The sequence below is a fragment of the Sciurus vulgaris genome, assembly GCF_902686455.1.
Source record: "Sciurus vulgaris genome assembly, chromosome: 1".
NCBI lineage: Eukaryota > Metazoa > Chordata > Mammalia > Rodentia > Sciuridae > Sciurus > Sciurus vulgaris.
In genome coordinates, this window is record NC_136461.1 from 112,697,764 (window position 1) to 112,719,323 (window position 21,560).

Here is a 21,560-nt window from a genome sequence, read left to right on the forward strand (position 1 = left end):
AGAAATAAATACACAACATGAAGAAAACCTACCACTGAGAATCGTCACCTCTCACACTCCCAAAGGAAGATGGGAGTCAAGACCAGAACAAGTAGGTCCTCAAATCATCCCTTTCTCACTTGTAACAGTTTAGACCAGTTAAAGCTTTACTTGCCCTTACTCTTTTTTTACATTGCACACAGTGCTACCTAATCCTGAACAGTCTTTTGATTGTTTTAAAGAAAATAAAATGTACATAGTAAAGAAGAAAACAAATAAAGACTGTATTTATTCTTGTACTTTTGCATGTTATGTGGTTGTATTTTACCTGACTTTAGTCCCTTTCCATAGCAACTGCATGTTACTAGTTTCCTGAGTATCTTTTCATGGACAGTCTATGCATATAGCTATTTGACAAACATTCAAGTCTAATCACCATTTTCCTTTATTTACTTATTAACACAAATGACAATACTTGTCTATATCTTGCTGATTTTCCTCTCAACACATCAATATATACTGATATAACTCCTTTGTGAGACCTCTTGAAGACTGAGTCTGCCTGGTACTGAGGTCCTTCAAAACTAGAACTCATGTCTATGATTTTCTTTGCTTGGATAGCAAAGAAATGCAACATCATACTGAGTTACAAGTGACAATTTTCATGCCCCTGTTTGGAAATACATTTGTAGTGGATTATTAGCAGTCACTACTGTGCAAAAGAGAAGCGTGAGAGAAGAGAGGTGCTTACAAATGACAGCATGTGGCTGGGGTTGTAGCTCAGCAGCAGAGCACTTGCCTAGTATGTGTGAGGCTCTGGGTTCAATCCTTAGTACCACATAAAAATAAACAAATAAAATGAAGGCATTCTATGCATCTGCAATTACAAAAAGTTTTTTTTAAAAAATGACAGCATGTGCATGTCTGTGTGCACGTATCTGTGAACACTACGCACACATGTACAGATTTTGTTCTCAATTCTGTATTATTTCTTAGGTATCTTTTGCTCTTCCTTATGGCTCCTTTCTTGTCTTTTTTGATACTGGGAACTGAATTTAGGGATGCTTTATCACTGAACTATATGCCCAGCCCTTTTTATTTTGAGACAGGATCGCACTAAGTTACTTAGCATGGCTCCTTTCTTGTAGCATTTTAAAACAAGGTCTTATCTATTCCACCTTATAAATAAAATACAACAAAATCAACAACACAAAATTCTTCCCTGCTACAACTCCTTGCCCCTGATCTGCTACTCTCTGTTCCCCCTTCATAAACAAACTTCTTTAAGTAAGTTGTGTATTTCCTTCCTTCTTTTATTGCTCCTGCTAAAAATCTGACTTCCATCCTATCCACCAACAAAATGGCTCTTGCCAATGCTGCTAAAAGTCTACCTTTAAGTTTCTATCTTGCTTGACACCTTCTTGCAACATGTGTCATTTTGATTACACCCTTTTCAAAGCACTTCATTCTCTTCAGCTTCTTCGACACCAACACTCTTCTGATTTTCCCATTTTAATTATGGCACTGGCTCTGTGGATAGAGACTTCAAGGATCCTAAGCCTTTACCTTATTCCCCACGGAGCTGGAGAGCTAACAATACTTGAAAGTTTAAAATCTACTGAATTTACATAAAAATGATCCACAAATATCTTTTCAACAACTCAAATGTTTCTCCCACACTTCAGAGCTATTATCCAATATACTTGATGTCCATAGGCAATAACTCAGAATATTCAAACTCATAATCTTCTTCCCCAAATTTACTTTCTCCATTGTTTGCATCTCTGTAAAGAACCCAGGGGCATTCAACCACCGAGCCACATCCCCAGCCTGTTTTATTTTAAATTTTGAGACAGAGTCTTACTAAGTTGCTTGAGGCCTTGCTAAATTCCTGAGGCTGGCAGTGAAATTGTGATACTCCTGCCTCAGTCTCTGGAGCAGTTGGGATTACAGGTGTGCACCACCATGCCTGTGGCTAAGCACTATACTTAACTATTTTCTTGCTACTTTCACCTAATTTATCTCTAAATCATAAATGTCACATATTTCAACTTTATCCTTTTTATTCATTTCAAAAGTCAACTGCCACTATCATTTCTCACCTAAACTACTGCAAAAGACTTCTGACTAGTATCTCTAACTCTGGTCTCCTTGAATTTATTCTCCTCAAGGCAGTCAGTGTAAAATCTTAACTAAAGTAATTCTGAACATATCACTCCAGTGCTAATACCCCTTTAATGTCTTCTCAGTAATTCCTATTCATGGTTTATAAGGTCCCCCCTCCATATGTCTCTAACTTCCTATCCACCATATTGTAACTCTACAATCTACAATGAACATCTCTCAATTTCCTAAACCACCATGGTCTTTCTCTGTGTCTCAGGTACATGTTCTTCTGTCCTATTCTGTCAGGCTCATTCTAATTCATCCCTCAGGTCTTGAATACCACTCTATACTTCACTGTTTGTTTTGCTTACTACTGAATCTCTACCACCTATCCTAGTACATGAACTCAAATTCCACAATTTTTTATAAACACATGTATTATTATCTTTACTACCAAAATTATCTTCCTAGCTCAACCCTGGCCCCAGTATCCACGAATGAAACAAGTGAAAATAAAGGAATTGCAGGGTGCCTGGTACCTGGTGCCTCATGTAATGCTGTTGGAATGCATTGCCATTTTTGAAGACTTTCAGGCAATAAGGGCAGAGCAGATGCCGTGTATCCTCGTGGATCATCCGAAAATGGACATCTACCTCAGAGTAGAGTGAGGAACGATATTGACACACCTGAATCACATAAGAGGGAAAATAAGGCTAAGAGTAAAGTGAACAACTGTGGCCTTAAAAAAGATGGCAGCAAAATTTTTTAAATATGGGAGAAAAAATGTTTTTCTATTTATGTAGAAATTATTTTTCTGAATTTTTAATGCAAACAGATCTATGAGATAAATTTATTTGGGACTGAAGATAAAATTAAAGGAGGACAAGGAAGTCTGAGAATAATCCATATTCTACATTATATTTTACAATTAAGGAATAAAGCTTTCTCTGTCCATCTCTAAGAGGCAAGTTCAGGACATTCTTTTAGTACATGCACATGTTCTCTAGCTGGGTAAGTATTACACCTGTCATTATGTTCTTTTGTTTTTCTTCTGCACAATTCTGTTCTTTCCTGAAAAAAGAAAGTTATTATTCTATACTTCTTCAGTGCAGGGAACTGAATGTATGCTGCAGGTATTCAGCAATATTCATCAGTGAATTCTTTGTGTTCAACCCGAGAGCAAAATGGTTAAAATGCCCTGGAGAAAAAGGCAGTACCTGACAAACATAAGGCATCTCTCCAGGCTTATGTGTATCCTTCATATGCTGGAGAAATAGTGGCTCACTTTCAAATGCCCATTCACAGATCTTGCACTTGGCTGTAAAACAAATAAACAAACAAAAAACAATCAATAAATCCACCAGAAAATCAGTCCAAAATCCTCATTATCTTTTCTCTGACCCCTATATCTTTAACCATCAGTAAACCATAGCTTCCTTCTATTCTTTCTTTAAAATGGTTCTGTCTCGGGGGAAGGGAGGAGGAAAAACAGTAAAATGATTCAGACAAAACTCTTCTATACATGAATATACAACCAGTGAAACTCAATATCAGGTACAACCACAAGAATGTACGTTATACTCCATGTAGGTATGATATGTCAAAATATATTCTACTGTCATGTATAACTAAAAAGAATAATTTAAAAAAGAAAAGAAAAGAATAGCAACAACAACAAAAAAATGGTTCTGTCTTAAGCCAATCCTAAAAAACCAAATGTTGGGAAAAATAGAAGTTCACTGAATTAGACAAAGGGCAATGAAGAGCAGGGAGGGGGACAGGAATAAGGAAAACAGTGAAATGAATCTGATACAACTTTCCAATGTTAAAGTGTGAATACACGGCAGTGAATCTCCACATCATGTACAACCACAAGAATGGGATCCAAATTAGAATAAGATAGACTCCATGTATGTATAATATGTCAAAACGTACTCTATTGTCATGCATATCTAAAACGAACAAATTTTTAAAAAGGAAAAAAGTAAAAACAGGAAAAAATTTTTAAAAATGGTTCTGTCTTAACATTTGTGTTACTGGTAACAACTAACCTATGTCTCTAGCTCAGACTTCTTACCAAAGCTCCATTTTAGATTCTGAGCTATTTACATTTTAAATTGCCTACCTTCAACTCTAACTTAATTCAGCATCCTCCTGTTTTCCCTCCTCTCACTGTCTCGTCTCTTTCTAACTAAAAAGTCAAGTACCATCTTGGACTCCCATTTTCTGTTACCAATATTTCAAAATATATCTAGGAATTGCCATCTGTTATTACAGACAAAAACTGACAGAAACCCATAGGACTCTCTCTCCAATCAATACAAAGTTATTATCATGGACAAATGAATTATTTTAAAATACTATGTGACTTTACTTGGCTTTAGGACAATTAACTCTTACGAATAATTCAACAAACATCTATTGAACACCTAAGTACAAAATAAGAATTTGCTTTTTGAGGCCAGCCTCAGCAACTTAGCAGGGCCGTAAGCAACTTAGTTGAGACCCTATCTCAAACAAACAAATAAAAAGGAAGAAATAAATAGGCCTTTTGGTCAATTTTATGAGGATGTGATTCTAAATTTTTGACAAAAAAAATTAACTGTTTTTATTTTGAACTATACATATGGCCAGAAGGCCCATTTTGTGTTTTTCTTATTTTCACCAGAATTATTTTTTAAGTTTTTACAAACATGGAAACTGTAGACTTTAGCTTTAAAACAGTTTCTGGACTGTTCCACCCCTAAAAATGAGTGATACTGAAATAATTCTAAGTAAAACAAACAAAAATCAGGGGTTCTTAATCTGGGGTCCACAACATAAGGCTCCAGGGACCCAGATAGTCTCTGAAATTATTTGAAATAATTGAAGAATGTCTATTTTTCTAAGGAGGTTCATATTTTGTGTTTATTCTTAAAGGCAACTGCAATCTATTTCAAACTACTCCTAGAGATTTATTCGTTGCCATAAGGACAGAGATAAGTAAGAAATTCTGCCTTAAGAAAAAAGTGGTAAGACATGTAAGCATTTAGATCTTTTAAGAATGGGGGAGTGGGGGGGTCTGTGAAACAGAGGAGCCTAGAGAAACAAAAGGAAAGACATACAGGTGTGAAGTTCGGGACATGTTTGGGAAAATTAATTAGAAGAATCAACATATATTACATTGTCTCCTAACTCTAATTTGCTTATCTCCTGTAATTTTTTTCTCCCCCTGTAGAACACCTTTATACATTGGGGCTTTCCAACTTTCTGCCCAGGCCATTCTTATTCTATGTTGTCCCTGGGCAATCTCATTCAATTCTGAAGGCTGTTCCAACAACCTATACATTAGGTCTATTGTCACAGTTATCACACATCAATAATAAAAACTAAATTAATGAAATTTCTAAAGTATAAGCACTTTGCTAAGATTTCTGTGTATTATTCACACAAAGAAAACAAGTGAGATAAGGGAGACCAGAACTTAAGACATAAGGGGATTTAACAGATCTTCAGTAACCTAACGTGGGAAAGATTCAAGAATGAAAATGGCTGGGAACAGTGGCATGCCTGTAATCCCAGTAACTCAGGAGGCCAAGGTAGGAGGATCTCACATTTCAGGGCAGCCTCAGCAACTTAGCAAGACCCTGTCTCATAATAAAAAAGGACTGGGAATGGGGGTCAGTGGTAAGGGACCCTAGGTCAATCCTAAAATAAATGAAAATGAATTGATTTTCCTAATGGCTACACTAGCACTATCCCTCCTAGCACCATGAGCCTCGCCTCTCAACACCTATCACAGTCTCCTACATTGAGAAGTAGACAGGCATTGCTTCCTTCTATAAATTATGGAAGAATAGATCCATTATGCCTTTATGCCCTTCTTTATTGGGGGTGGGATTGGGTGGGTACTGGGGACTGAACCAGGGATGCTTTACCCCTGGGTTCCGAGATGCTCGGGCTGAGCTGGGTGTAGTGAAACACGCCTGTAATCCCAGCAGTTCCAGAGGCTGAGGCAGGAAGAATTCAAAGCCAGCCTCGGCAATTTAGCAAGGTCCTGAGCAACTTAGTGAGACCCTGTCTCTAAATAAAATACAAAAAAAGGCTGGGGATGTGGCTCAGTGGTTAAGCACCCCTGGGTTCAATCCCCAATACCAAAAAACAGAAGCTGAGGCTGGCCTTGAATTTGTTATCCTCCTGCCCAAGCCTTCCGAGTAGCTGGGATTACAGGTATGTCCAACTACATCTGGCTCCCCTGTGCCTCTCTAAGCTTCTGCAACCCCACCTTGATTCCATGTAATCTGTGAGTTTATCAATAAATTCTCCCTTATGAGTCTTTATCCACACAGATGCCTTCCTTTGATACCTGACATGGTTCATGGTAACCACTTCCTCATTAAACTATTCTTTTTCTTTCGCCACCAACAAATTTTTTTCAAAAGATTAGAAGACTAACCTAAGCTGCCTTTGATGGACGCTAAGAGATAGGAGTAATGATGCCAGGAAGACTAATGTTAGAATCTTTGGGTGGGGGGGAATGCAACTTAGGTTAGCCAGTAAAGAAAACAGACATAAAGATCAAGATTAGCCCTAAATGGTTTTGAGTTCTGAATCCCTCTGAGATCAGTAAAAGCTATGTAACCCCTCCCCTGAAGAATGCACAGACACCCAAAGTGTGCATATATTTCAAGGGGTTCACAGAATATCCAACAACCAAGCAGGTTAAGATCTCTATATTAGATATAAATTAAAAAACTATGGCCTGGGGATATAGCTCAGTGGTAGAGTGCTTTGCACAAGGCCCTGTGTTCAATGCCCAACACCAAACACACACAACCATGAAATAACACTATAATGCAAACTGTGAAAGAACTCAAGAGCCACACAGATTCCTTAAAGTCCTGCGTGTAATCCCAACTGCTTGGAAGGCTGAGGCAGGAAGACTGCAAGTTGGAGGTCAGCCTAGGCAATTTAGGGAAAGCCTGTATCAAACAAAACAAAACAAAACAAAAACCTTGTGCAGTGGCAGTATTTTAGTCAATGAAGTTTATCTGAGGTGGGATTATTGCTAACTGGAAGTTTTTCTCAAAATAAAAAATAAAAATGGCAAGAGATATAGCTCAGTGGTAGAATATCCCTGGGTTCAATTCCCAGTACCACAACAAACAAACAAATCTGATAGATGCTATGAAAAGGTATTATCTGTTTAGGTTACAAGTTTTTTTTTTGTTTTCATTGGTGGTACTCAAGATTAAACCCATGGGTGCTCTGCCACTGAACTATATCCTCTCTTTTTATTTTGAGATAGGATCTTACTAAGTTGCTGAGGCTGACCTTGAACTTGTGATCCTTCTGCCTCAGCCTCCCAAACTGCTGGGAATACAGGTGTGCACTACTTGCTAATAATTTTGTTTTTAGTCAGTACAAATCTTAAATCATAAGAGACTCAAAAATAAAGTCAGAGATAACACAAATAGGAAGCCAAGAGAAAAATATCAAGAAAGAGTCTGCACTGTTTCTTTTCAATGAGGAAAAACTTTTCTTTCCCATAGAGAATTCATATATAAATGGAATGACAAAAACCTACCCAACAGATTCTAAAAATGAGTCAGGAGGTTGGAGATATAGCTTAGTAGCAGAGTACAGGCCTAGCATCCACAAAGCCCTAGGTTTAATCCTGGCAACACCACACATACACACCCACACACACAGTAGGTGTTTTCACTGGGAGGTGTGAATGAGTTATTCTTGCTTCACACCACTTACTGACAGTGAAGAATTTTGGGTAGTAATTTTGGTTATCCCCTGGCATCAGACTATAGTGTCACAAATGATTTTAATTCCAGTATCCATCCACTGCCAAATGATTAGTCCTAAAAGTTCCACTGTTCAATATGGAAGCCACAAGCAACATGTAACTAGTGAACACTTGAAATGTGATAAACTCAAATTGATACCTGTATTTCAAAAATTCCTGTATTTTAAAGGAAAAAAAGAATTCTTCAATACTAAGTTTTAATTGTGATTATATGTTAAAATGATTATATTTTTGGAAATACTAAGTTAAACTGTACCATTAAAATTACCTTTACCTTTTTAAAAACTTTATTTTAAATGACTACTAAAAAGAATCACAATTATGTATACAGGTTAAATTATATTTCTATTTACAATGTCATTTCATGATGATCTAATTTATCTTGCTAAAAACTGTTTAGGAATAGGCCTGTGGCCCAATTACATCCAAGGGGATATAAAGGAAAAACAATTCCTACTCATAAAAAAACAGGAAGACAGAGGAAGATGTAGTTTCTTCTTTGTCATAAGTCTGTGTCTGGATGTAGTACCTGAGACTAACACAGCCACCATATGAGCCAGAGACAAGAGAACAGTTAAGCAGTGAGGCAGTTCATTTCTGGACTTGAAGCCTGCTTTATCCCTAGATCTGTTAAATAACATAGATGTCCTTACTGTATAATTCACTTTTAGTCAAAATCTTATTTGTAGCAAATGCATTCAGATAATAAACATATCTGTTTTAATGCTTTTAATCAAACTGTTTCAATTACCCAAAAGCTTCTCTCACTAATTCCCATCTGTCTAAATTCTTCCACTTTCTGTGAAACTTGGCCACAAGATGTTTTCCTTCTCTGAATTATCTCATCTATCCTTCATATCATAATGCATGCTTATAATATGGGGTTGTCTTATTATATTTTCCTATACATACATAATTTTTGTCTTTTCAACAAAACTGGAAATTCCTTGAAGACATTAGAAATATTCTGAAGATGGGGCTCAAATTCTCAAAAGGTCAACTTACTACAAGTGCATAGTTGTAAGCAAACAGCTTAATTTCCCTGAGCTCATGTTTAGTCTTGTATATCCGCTTCTGTAAGATGTACAATGTAGATAACATTCCAGTTCACCATGTATTTCACTAAAACTATTCTTAATGGTAAAATATTGTAAGTCAGGCTTATAAGAAAACAGGCATGGTGGCATATGCCTATAATCCCAGTGTCTTTGGAGGCTGATGCAGGAGGATCACAGGTTCAAGGTCAGCCTCAGCAACTTAGTGAGGCCCTGTCTCAAAATAAAACATAAAAATGGACTGGGGATGTGGCTCAGTGGTTAAGCACCCCTGGGTTCAATCCCTGGTCTAAAAACAAAAACAGGGTAGGAGGGTAAGTGAAGTTAGTAGATAGCTACAAATATGCAAAGTACTTCCTCTACACTGTTACCCACAGAGAAGTAAATACAATGGGCTTCCCTCTAGTGCTGTTCAATTCAAGTGAATAGCAAGATATACCCCTAGAGTTTAAAAGTTTCCAAACTTACTAGTAGATTCATAGGGACTATGAACATTTTCCAAGTGGCACTGGAGCTGGAAGGGAGTGGAAAACTGGCGGTAACAGTGTTGGCAGATAGTATGACCGTCCACCTCACCATTCTGCTGATCAAGTTCTACATGGTGTTTCATATGGTTCATGAATCTGTAGCAGAGCACAGGGAAAGTACAAGAAATAAAACCAATAGCCTGTGAGAAATATAATGGTAGACTCATGTACAAATGTAATCTGCTTTCCTCCCTCAACTTCCCCTGTCTAGACAATCCTGAGTTCAGAAAGATAAGGGGTTCATCAAACTAAAAGTATCCTGTGGAAGGAGATGCACTGGTTTCCCTTACTCTACCAAAGTTACTTTTATTACCATAATACATCCCTTTTACAGTACTAGTTATTAATTTAATAACCTCAGCAAGATTACATCATAGGACCTTTCTCTACCTGTTCATGCACTGTCATTGAGTTAAAACCCCAACCCCAAATTAAGTCTTCTCTTTTGTAAGTTAACCTCCAAAGTTCTTTAACACTTACCGAATGTTGTTTTTTAGCCTTTTGGTACAATGTGGGCATCGGAAAGATGTGGCAACCTTAGGGAAGTTTGTGAGTTGGGCTACTTTGCCACCATCCCGTCCATAGTAGAAGTCATCTACTAGCATAATGAGCTTGGTCTGGACAGCATCACTGACATTCTCATTTGGCTCTGGTACTTTGGTAGGTGGTGACAGAGCAGGAATAGGTGTAGAAGAGGGTGTGGAAGTAATAGGAGCTGTTTTCTCAGGGGATGGGGGCTTTGCTGCAGACGGGACACTTGGTTCTGAATCCAGGGACTTTCCTTTCTTCTGGTATTCAACCATTTCTGGGCAACAGTACTAAAAAGAAAGAAGACATCTGATCATTCTCATTATCCTGATGGCTACAATATGCTAACTCAACTTCACTAATATTCTCTAATAACAAAATAAAGTATTACTTTTTCTTTTTCTTTTTCTTTTTTTTTTTTTTTTTTTTTTGCAGTGCTGGGGATCAAACCCAGGGCTTTGTGCTTGCAAGGCAAACACTACAGACTGAGCTATCTCCCCAGCCCAAGTATTACTTTTTCTTGAAACAGGTCTTGCTATACTGTTCAGTCTGACCTCTTGGGCTCAAGCAATCCTCCTGCCTCAGCCTCTCTACTACAGGAGCAAGCTACCATGCCTAGTTTAATAGTAAGGTATTATTATTCCGCTTTCATCCTTCAGTTTTCTATAGTATTTCCACGTTCCACTCTTTTTCTAGTGTATGTCTATTCATATAGTCCCTGACACCATACTTTATACTTCTCCCTCCTTCCTTCCTAGATCCCTTAACTACTCCCTATGATCATTTGGCTCTAAGTTTCCTGGCAGATGAAGTTCCAACCTTTGCAACTAGATTAATACCCAAAAATGAAAAGGTTAGAAAATGAAAACCAGGTAACAAATAGCTCCTCATTCACTCAATATCACAATTAATACTAAATGAACTGAGGCCAACAGGATTTGAAATCTTACCTAAACCTGTCTTTGCAGTTTCAAAATCTATCACAGTAAGGAAGTAAGGTCACATATGTTCTGATCTATTGGAAGGTCTTTAAATGTATCCTATCACATTCCAAAGTACAAAGCTCCTCTACAATGGACCAAAAGAGAAAATAACTTTTAAAAGTCCCTGCTTCACAGTCCCAAAATCAGAGGTATGCAGCAGTAAGCCACTTAAGCTGGATCCCTACTACAGGTAGTATCACTTACACACATGTGACCTCTCAAAGCTTCAGTAACACGGAATTGAGCATTACACCGTGGACATATTTTCCGTCCACCATCCTGGAGGTCAAACACTGGGATGGAAGAGGACACTGGAAGTGAGAAGAATTGATGAGATTAATATGATGACAGTTGGAAAGGCTATATCCCTGAAGTGGTACATCCAAGGATGAGTGAGCATGAAGTGATTACTGTGTTGGAGGTACATTAATTTTACCATTCTAATTGTAGGCTAGGGGCTGGAAAAACGCAGCCCAGAGCTAAACCAACCCAACTAAGAGTTTCTATTTGGCTTATGAGCTAAGAATAATTTATATATATATTTTTTTTGTGGGGGAGGTTTAGGTAATTTTTTTTTCTTTTTAAAATTGTGGTAAAATATAACAATATTTACTATCTTAACCATTTTGAAGTATACATTTCAATTGTTATACAATCTCCAGAACTCTTTTCAACTTGCACTATACTGTATACCCATTAAAAAAAAAATCACTGACCAACAACCACTCTGTCTCCACGAATCTGCTACTCTAGGTATCTCAGTGAAATCATACAGTATTTGTCCTTCTGTGAATGATTTCTTTCACTTAGTATAGTATCCTCAAGGTTTATCCATGTTGTATCCATATGTCAGAACTTCCTTTTTAAGACTGATAATGTACACCATTGTATGTATATACCACATTTTGTTTATCCATTCATCACTTGATGGATACCTGGACTGTTTTATACCTGTTCTGCATTATGAATAACACTGCTACAAATGTGGGTGTGTGAGTATCTCTTCTAGTCCCTGCTTCAATTCTTTTATGTACCCATAAGTGGAATTCCTAAAGAATATGGTAACTTTTATTTTACTTATTTGTTTATTTATTTATTTAGGTACTGGGGACTAAACCCAGTGGCTCTCTACCCACTGAGACCCAGCACATTTATTTTTTTATTTTGAGACAGGGTCTTGCTAAGTTGCTGAGATTATAGGCATGTGTCACCATATACAACTTTATAAGTTTTTTGACAAACCACTAAACTATTTATCATAGTGGCTGCATGTTTTACACTGCTGCGAAAAGTGTACAAGGATGCCATCTTTTCCACATTGACAATTTTTTTTTTTTTTAAATTGCTGGGAGACTGAAACCAGGCCTCACACATGCTAGAAAAGTCCTTTGCCCACTGAGTTACACCCTATTTTCTGTTTTTTGATAGTCACTATCATAACAGGTATGAGATGGTATCTCACTATGACTTGTGTATCTCCCCTACTCTTTGAGTTATGAACTCAGGGACAATTAACTACTAAGCCACATCCCCAGCCCTTGTTATTTTTTAAGTCAAGGTCTCACTAAGTTAAGGCTGGCCTCAAACTTGTAATTCCCCTCCTTCAGCCCCCCAAGTAGCTATATTACCTACAGATATGAGTCATGGTAAATGGTTCATTGTGGTTTTGATTTGTACTTTCCTAAACACTGGTGATGCTGAGTACCTTTTCATGTGTTTACTGGCCACTCACTTTATCATTCTCTATGGAGAAATATTTGTTCAAGTCCTTACCCAGTTTTTAATTGGGTTGTTTTCTTGTTGAGTTTTCTTTTGGCGGGGGGTGGGGTGGGGGGGTGGTACTGGGGATTGAACTCCATCCGTGAGCCGTATCCCTAGTCCTATTTTGTATTTTTATTTAGAGACAGGGTCTCACTGAGTTGTTTAGCACCTTGTTTTTGCTGAGGCTGTCTGTGAATGTACAATCCTCCTGCCTCAGCCTCCCAACCTGATGGGATTACAGGTGTGTTGTCACCATGCCTGCTGAGTCATAGGAATTCTTTAGGTATTCTAGAGAGTAACCCTTTTTTTTTTTTTTTTTTTGGGGGGGGGGGGGGTTACCAGGGATTGAACCCAGGGGCGCTCAACCTGAGTCACGTACCCAGCCCTTTTTATTCTGAGACAGTTCTTGCTAAGTTGCTAAGGCTAGCTTTCAACTTGTGATCCTTCTGCCTCAGCCTCCTGAGCCACTGGGATTACAAGAATGCACCACTGTACCCTGTTGACTGTAACCTCTTTATAGATACATAATTTACAAATATTTTCTCCCATTCTAAAGGCTGCTTTTTCACTGTTGTGTTCCTTGATACACAAAGTTTTAAAATTTGATGTAATTCAACATCTATTTTTTATTTTTCTTGACTGTACTTTTGGTATCATGCCCAAGAAACAGAAATTGTCAAATTCAATATTGTGAAGTTTCCAACCTTTTTGTTTGGGGGGGTTGGTACTGGGGACTGAATCCTCTTAAGAGCATTTTACCACTACATTCCTACCCCTTTTTATTTGAGATAGGGTCTTCCTAAGTTGTTTAGAGCCTCGCCAAGTTGCTGAGACTGGCCTCAGACTTGTAATCCTCCTGTCTCAGGTACCTGAGCTGCTGGGATTTCGGGTTTAGGCTGCCATACCCAGTTGCCTGTTATGTTTTCTTCTAAGAGTTTTATAGTTTTAGCTTATATGTTTAAGTCTTTGATTTAGAATATACTTTTTTATTCTTTAAAGTTATTTTTTTAGCCATCGATAGAGGACCTTTATTTATTTCGATACAGTGCTAAGAATCAAACCCAATGTTTCACACATGCCAGACAAGCGCTCTACCACTGAGCCACAACCCCAGCCCCTAGAATTTATTTTTATATTTGGTGTCAAGTAAGAGTGAAAATTCCAGATTTCTCAACACCACTTATAAAAGGTTTTTACATATTTAAATGTCTAAAATAAAAGCAAAAGAACTAATCTTTTTGCCATATGACAATTCAAATTTGACTCCATAAACAATACTAGTAGAGCATAGCCATGCTAATTCATTTATATGTTATCTGTGGCTACTTCTGCACACGAGCACAACTCAGTAGATAAGACTGATACTATACTGCATAAAGCTAAAATATTTACACTTGACCTTTATAGAAAGTTTGCAAACTCCTGCTCTAATTCATTGAAAACCCTCCCAACACTTATATCCTTCCCATCTGAAAACCTAACAAATCCAAATTTAAAAAACCTTCTTCAAAAATCCATCTTCTCCATGACGCCATCTTTGATTATCCCACCCATCTCTGATCATTCAATCTGACTAACCAATCCCCAAAACACAATTATACACAATCCCCTGTAGCTGATTTAGTTGCACCATTCACAAGTAGCTATCCCTTTTAAAGTTTTTGTAAGAACAAATTATAGCAACTATAATTTATTTTATTTCTCCTTTCAGAATACAGAATTCAGATAAAAGAAATACTTTGTCAATGTTTTTGAATGACTGGCTGCTCGAGGTCTCTCAAAGTTATTGTACCTTTCATTGAAGTATCCGGTCCGCTGGTTCTTTGAGCACCATGGGCAGAACTATTGTTGGATACCACCAATGGCCCAGGACTCTGGCCTAGGGAAGGGATGGTGTTGAGGGTATTCACCAATTTGGCTACTTCATTGCTATTTTCACCTGTAACCCCAGGTCGTTTCACAGTGACAAAGCTGGCAATGCTCACTGCAGGTGGAGAGGGGAAGGAAGGAGCTACATTGACCAAGTGATAATCATCTGTTCTCTGCCCACCACCCCATCTTGGTCTGCCATCTCCTTTTCTCAAGGCTCACCTAGCTTGGGATTCGAGGTCTGGTTGGACTGGCCTGGAGGCTGAACAGCTAGTTGCCCCAATGAGGTTGGCTGCGTGGCAGTGGGAGTGGTGGAAGTGCTGGGAGTGGACTTGGTCTGCTGCGATTGGGACTGTGGGACGGTGCTTCGAATGGTGAGAGTAGCTGGGATGACGGTGGTGAAGGTGTTGGTGGTGGGCCTCACAGGCATTGTGGAGCCTGGTCTCACTGGGGTCATCTGAGAGAATACTTGTGGGACTCCAACTGTCGGCTTAACAAACTGGGTACCTGGGGCTTTTAAAAGAGACACAAAGAAAAGTACCAAGTCTTCATCAATGGGCTCACCTATAATACATTCTCTTTCCTTTACCAGAAATGCTAGAATGGGAAAAGATAATTTCCCCAAACTGTTCAGCGACCATCAGAGGTATGCAGATTTTAAAATCCAAGAAATCAATAGGTATCCAACCTGATGAAAACAATTATTCTAAGTAACCCAAGATTTTCGTCAACTCCTCACAAATCACCTAACCACACTACCTTTTTTATATCAAGAATACTATAAATAGCTTGACCTTGGTACTAGATGAGAGAGGGAGGGAGGCAGTCTGGGTGTTTAAAGGTTAATAGGTTTGATCCTGGAAAAAGGAATTCCCCTTCCTCAAAATTCTAAAAGGATCTTCCATTCTTTTTTATAAACTCAAATAGCAGACAGACTATACCATTCTACTAAGATGTCCCAAAGGAGAACGTTTCTGGGCACAACTGTAGATAATTCCATTGAAAAATGAATTCCAGAATGTGATAGGGTAAACTGATCAAACTTATGGCCAAAAAACCACAGTAGGCTTCAAGAACAAAAAACTAAAACACATGAGGAAGACAAGTTATAGGAGTACCCTTATAACCAAACATTAAAATATTCTTTTTTGGCCTGAATTATTATAAACTTAACAAGTAATGTGGGGAGTTGGAGGAAAACATTTTTTTGTATGTGTGCTGCGAATGGAACCTGGAGCTAAGCATGTACTGTACCACTAAGCTACACGCACCCATCCCTAAGATTCTTTAAAAAATTTTACCTAGTCATTGATAAATATCCTTAAAAGATATGTCATCTGTTTCATTTACATCTAAAAATCTATACTATAAAATTAAAGTAAAATAAAGTTTATAGTCCCATCATGTAAGTGAGCAGAAGTACCCTGGAGTACAGAATTTAGGAGTCTGCATTAATAACATTCTTTTAGGATAACAAACTTATTGGTCAACCAAAACAGTAGTTACCAAAAATGACTAAATAAGCCCAGTTTTACTACCTCATGAAGGGTGGGGAAAAACTATAGAAAAATAGGACACCACCCTGGTCAAAGGTTAAAAACAATTTTTTTAAAAATTGGGCTTAAATCATTAAGATTTTTTTGAGTATACTTTTTAAATGACCTAGAGTATTTGTAAATAATAAAGACAAACCTTCTGGATGCCAGTTTATTTCAAATGGATAGACATTTTTCCTTACCTGGGACTAGAGTAATTGGTCTAACTGTTTGACCTTGTTGTACGTTCAGCACAATCCCAACCTGATTCATTGCATTTTGCACAGGCCGAACATTCCTTACAGGAAATCCCTGCATTAAAAAGCAAAATGATCTTTTAACAAGCAGACCAACTAACACTAACATTGACTTCAGGATGACCCATATCTAAAGAATTCCCACTCTTACCTAATGGTTTTCTCTCAAGTTAGAACTTTTAAATAACTGAGTTGGAAAAATTTAGAAAATTTTGACAAATTTCTGAGTGACAAAATATCAAAACTGAAGCCAGGTACAGTGGTGTATTCCTGTAATCCTAGTAGCTTTGGAGGCTGAGATAGGAGGATTGCAAGTTCAATGCCAGCCTCAGCAAAAGTGAGGTGCTAATAAGCAACTGGGTGAGACCTGTTGCTAAATAAAATACAAAATAGGGCTAGGGATGTGGTTCAGTGGTCAAGTGCCCCAGAGTTCAATTCTGGTACTAAAAAAATGTGTACACATCAAAACTGGACAATAAAAATTAGCACATATGAGTCAAAATAAAAACCTGACTTAAGAGATACTTAGCTTCAGAAACTGTATCTACCAGCTGGCCCCTAACCTGCTAAAAGTATACAAGGGAAGGAAAAAAAAAAAAAAAAAGACAAACACTAACAGTATTCACTGGAGTGATTCAACATATATACAATCCTAAGAAATTGTTCCTTAAGTCCACTTTAAAGGCCACAAACCTCTGACAAATTTATAAGATAAAATTTTGTTACTCCAGAAGCCACAGAGAAGCATTTGCCTTTAGATTACAAATTTGAAATAGGCTTTCAAATTAAATCACATTACAAATCAAAGAGTTGTTTTCCTTTTCTTTCAAAGACCACCAATTTTATGTATAAATCTTTAAGTCAATTAACTTACCCATGTGAAGAAAAATAACCCCCAAACAAAGGGTAAGTAGCCTTGAGAGCCAGAAGTTAAAGCTGCCTAATCCTACAGCTTTCCCACTAATTTCTTCCCAGACCTAAATCAAATAAATTAACAGACCTCTTTAGGGGTTTGAAGTAATCACCCAGTCATGATGCTATGCTGGTCTTTCCTCAAAAGTAAACATCAAATTAAGAAATAGTAAATGAGAAATTCAGTTCAAAAAACAAGACTGAGAGCCATTGCTAACGATGCTAAAGATCCTAAGTCAGACTCCCAAAGGTTCACACAGTCTTCCTCTCATCTATCAATCACAGAATTCGAGTTCTACTCACCTGGGTAGTGATGAATATTGGTTGTGAGGCCACAGGGGAACTTGTCACATGATTGGCATTCTGCATGACCTGGACAGGCCTCAATACTGGTTGAGTAACCATTGTGCCCAGACCTGGTGCTGGATTTTGGGTCAGAATGAGTGGTTGTCCACTTTGTTGGACCAAAGGATTGCCAGCTAAAGGGTAAAAGGAAGAAAAAAAAAGAACATTAGAAATAATTTTAAACCCACATTTTTTAAGAAACATTATAATCTTACATAAGAAATGGTGTCTGAGATATAAAAATATCTGCCTGCCACTCACCTCAGGTTTAATGTGGTCAAACTCACCAAAAACTTAAGCTTCACCCAAATCTACAACTAACAGAAAAAGTAGGTTGGGTGGTTCACTAACATCTCACCCATCTTAACTAGGGATAAAGGATACATTAAGTCTTGTATGTGGCTCTTATGCTGACTTACGATTTAAGTGACCACAAAATCTCTCTACAACACATCAACAGAACAAAAGAATTTTTAAGTCTTTTTCTATACTTTTACTGGGCAAAACCTATTTTGTAAGAATGTAATTTGTTATTAGCTAATTCCTTTAAACTTTTAAAAAGAGAATTTGAACATCAACTCAGTAAGTAGACATAAATCTAAGGAATGGCATCTCTTGCTAGTCAATCAAATATGAAAAATTCAACAGACTCTAAACAATCACTGTCCTTTTTTGTTTATTTATTTTGGCAGTATTAGAGGTTGAGTCTAGAGCCTCATGCCTACTAGGCAACAACCAGTCTTTTATAAGTCTTTTGGGAAACACAAAGACTGACATGCTGCCTACTTTATTTTTCTGGGTGTCATCAGGACTGATCAAGAAGACCAAGTCAAAAACTAACCCACAGCAACTGAAAATGATATGACTTCAGAAGATAATGATTCATCCATGAATTAATATTTATTAATAAACTGGGCTAATTATTACTGATATATCTTCAATTCTTTTCATTTGTGAGAAGAGCAATTTTTTGTTTTTAAGTTCTCTATTTCATTTGTATAAAAAAATCATTAATACTGTTTCCTGATTTACAAAGAATATTTAAAATTACACAGAAAATTTTAGGAAGCCAATATTCTTAAGACAAAGATTTCAAGCAAAAATACTGCCTCGACTCTATCCCCAATTATCAAAATGGGATGGGCCTCTCTGAAATTTATCTTCCACTTGACAGAGTCATTAAAGTTAGCTACAGATCTAGACAAGTGAAGAGTAGGTACACAGGTGACAATTAATGGGTCAACAGTGGCTTGTCCCCATTTTCTCAGAAATTCAGAGCTCATCAGTGGACTATTGGGACAGTAGAGTACTAACAATAAAGGCTGACAGACAAAAAACAAAAAAATTCCAACAAGTTCTACCTAGGCTAACTTTACTGAAAATTTATTGATGAATTTTTTTCATTTTATTATATAAAAGTTCAGACATATATAAAAATAGGACACCATAATGAACCCCCATGTACCTATCACTTACCTTCAACAATAATCAATTTAGGACAATCTTATTTCATCTATAACTCCTACACTTACAATTCCCTCATTATTTTCAAACAAGTCCAGATCATATCACCTGAAAATATTTCAATATATATCTCTATGAGATAAGGAAAAAGCAAAAGAATCACACCATCATTACCACTCCTAAAAATAATTCTTTAGTATCAAATTCTCAAAATTCATATTTATAATTGTAGTTTTTAAAAGAATCATATTTGAATTGGGTTACAAACAGTTTTAAAGAAAAACTGATGGACTCCTCTTAAGTCTATTTTAATCTTCTGGGTTCCCTTCAGCTCTTTCTATACCACTGAATTAATGGTTGAAAAACATCAACTAAGCAAAAAAGATGTATTTTGTAGTCATTATTTTAACTATCAGGGCAAAAGAAAATAAATTACCTCTTATTTACCCTTAGCTTAAAAATTCTTTTAAGATATTCACTGTCACCATCCCAACTAAATACAGGCACCCCAAAGGATTTTTGTCCAACACCAACTAAATACAGGAGGGGAATGATGGAATATTTTTATATTTATGTGAATCAACCAGCATTAGCAAGTCTCTAAAGTCAGGCCAGGTTCCCACGAAATCTGGACATACACTATCATTAAAAAGAATGTTAAACCCAGCACTTTTTGCATATATTCCTTCCTGCATCAATGTCATATTTGAATTTTGGTGGACTGTTAAAACTATGTACTAGATTTCAGTCAAAAGGTTGAGAAGCAATATATACTTTTCAAAAGGTACAGTCACTATAAACAAAAATATGAGTTTCTAAACACATATTAGGTCCACAATTCAATGGAAAGCAAAAGCTGGCATATGTCAGATCACACTAGGTAAATTAAAATGTTTATTTAGAAATATTTATCTTTAAAAAAATATTTATCTTATTTTAGAAGCATTTCAAATAATTTCTATAATCTTAGCCTTTCCTCAAAGAAATTCTGACAATTCAAATGTCTTACAAAGTTCTGCTTCTAGAGGACAAAAGTAGTAGTCTGAATTCTAGGTTTTAAAAAGGTCTTTAAAAAAATTATTCAACCACTTCTCTAAGTTTGCTCTCATATAAACTAGGTACCATGGCCATAAACTGAATAAATATGGGAAAGAGATTCATCAGCTTCTTTCATAATATATTTGGCATTATAAATATTAAGAGTCTTGATCTTTTTAAAATTTCATTCAAGTTTATTACATACCCTTAAAGCCCACAGAAAGAGGGTTAAATTCAGTAAGAGCTGAAAATTTCTTACACAGTAAGAAATTAATAACATTGAATTTATATCATCTACAGCTCAGAATTAAGCAATTTCAATTCGTGTTTCTTTCCTATGCAAACAAATGCACAATTAGAATTACAGGAATAACTTCTAAATGACGAGTAGTGGATTCTGAAGAACAGCAACAACAAAATAGTAATGTTTAAACCATATTCCTGAATCTTTCTTAAAAAAGCATGCATGCACACACACACACCTGTCCCAAATATCCAGTTTGAGATATAATGAACACATCATTATAATGAACATATAATGAACTCATTTAAAGTGTACAGTTCTGTGCCAGCACTATGGGGCATGCATGTAATCCCAGTTACTCAGGAGGCAAAAGCAGAAGAATCCCAAGTTGGAGGGCATTCTGGGCAATTTAGCAAAACACTGTCTCAAAAATAAATCAAAAATTTTAGGTGGGTGTGGTGGCACTTGCCTGTTATTCCAGTGGCTCAGGAGGCCGAGGCAAGAGGATCTTAAGTTCAAAGCCAGTTTTTGCCAGTTTTTTCAAAGTTAAGTTTTTGCCAGTCTCAGCTAAAGTGAGGTGTTAAGTAACTCAGTGAGACCTTGTCTCTCAATAAAACTACAAAATAGGGCTGGGGATGTAGTTCAGTGGTTGAGTACCCGAGTTCAATCTCCAGGAAAAAAAAAAAAAAATTAAAAAGGGCTGGGGATGTAGTTCAGTGGGACAACACTTGCCTAGCAATTTTTAGGTCCTGGGCTCAACCCTAATACCACAAATAGACAGCAATTCAGTGGATTTTAGTATATACACATGTTGTGCAATCATCACCAGTTAAATGATGTCAGAACACTTTTTAAATGACAAAAAGAAACCCAGTATCTATTAGCATTTACTACTCTTTCTCTTCTCTCCTAACCCTGGGAGAACCCCTTATGACTTCTCTGTCTCTGTGGATTTGCCTATTCTGAACATTTAATAAACAAAAATCATATTATCTTTTGTGCCTGGTTCTCTTCACTTAGCATAATTTTTCAAGGTTCCTCCTTGTAGCACATATCAGTATTTAATTCCTTTTTATGGTCTAGTAATATTCCATTGTATGGATATACCAAATTTTATCCATTTATCAGTTGATGGACACTCAAATTGTTTTCAGTTTGGG

The 21,560-nt window shown here is 36.9% G+C and overlaps 2 protein-coding genes across 5 annotated transcripts in view; one reads left to right on the forward strand and one right to left on the reverse strand.

The window, feature by feature from the left end:
• PSMB4 (proteasome 20S subunit beta 4) overlaps positions 1-21,560 on the forward strand; it is a 222,733-nt gene that overhangs the window by 9,773 nt on the left and 191,400 nt on the right. Inside the window, exon 8 of one of the 2 annotated variants that reach the window (XM_079155524.1) lies at positions 11,344-11,355. The exons of the other annotated variant lie outside the window; for it this stretch is intronic. The gene's annotated coding sequence lies outside the window, so the exon portion shown is untranslated. Of the gene's footprint in view, positions 1-11,343; positions 11,356-21,560 lie in introns of those variants that run through there. 2 annotated transcript variants of the gene reach the window in all.
• The window catches only part of POGZ (pogo transposable element derived with ZNF domain), a 68,536-nt gene that overhangs the window by 6,297 nt on the left and 40,679 nt on the right, over positions 1-21,560 (reverse strand). For all 3 annotated transcript variants that reach the window (XM_079155115.1, XM_079155113.1, XM_079155114.1), the window contains 9 exons: positions 17,613-17,788; positions 16,344-16,452; positions 14,828-15,118; positions 14,529-14,747; positions 11,180-11,286; positions 9,945-10,282; positions 9,406-9,560; positions 3,303-3,403; positions 2,625-2,771 (listed from right to left, as the gene is read on the reverse strand). In XM_079155115.1, the coding sequence (XP_079011241.1) occupies positions 2,625-2,771; positions 3,303-3,403; positions 9,406-9,560; positions 9,945-10,282; positions 11,180-11,286; positions 14,529-14,747; positions 14,828-15,118; positions 16,344-16,452; positions 17,613-17,788 (1,643 nt within the window). The remainder of the gene's footprint in view (positions 1-2,624; positions 2,772-3,302; positions 3,404-9,405; positions 9,561-9,944; positions 10,283-11,179; positions 11,287-14,528; positions 14,748-14,827; positions 15,119-16,343; positions 16,453-17,612; positions 17,789-21,560) is intronic.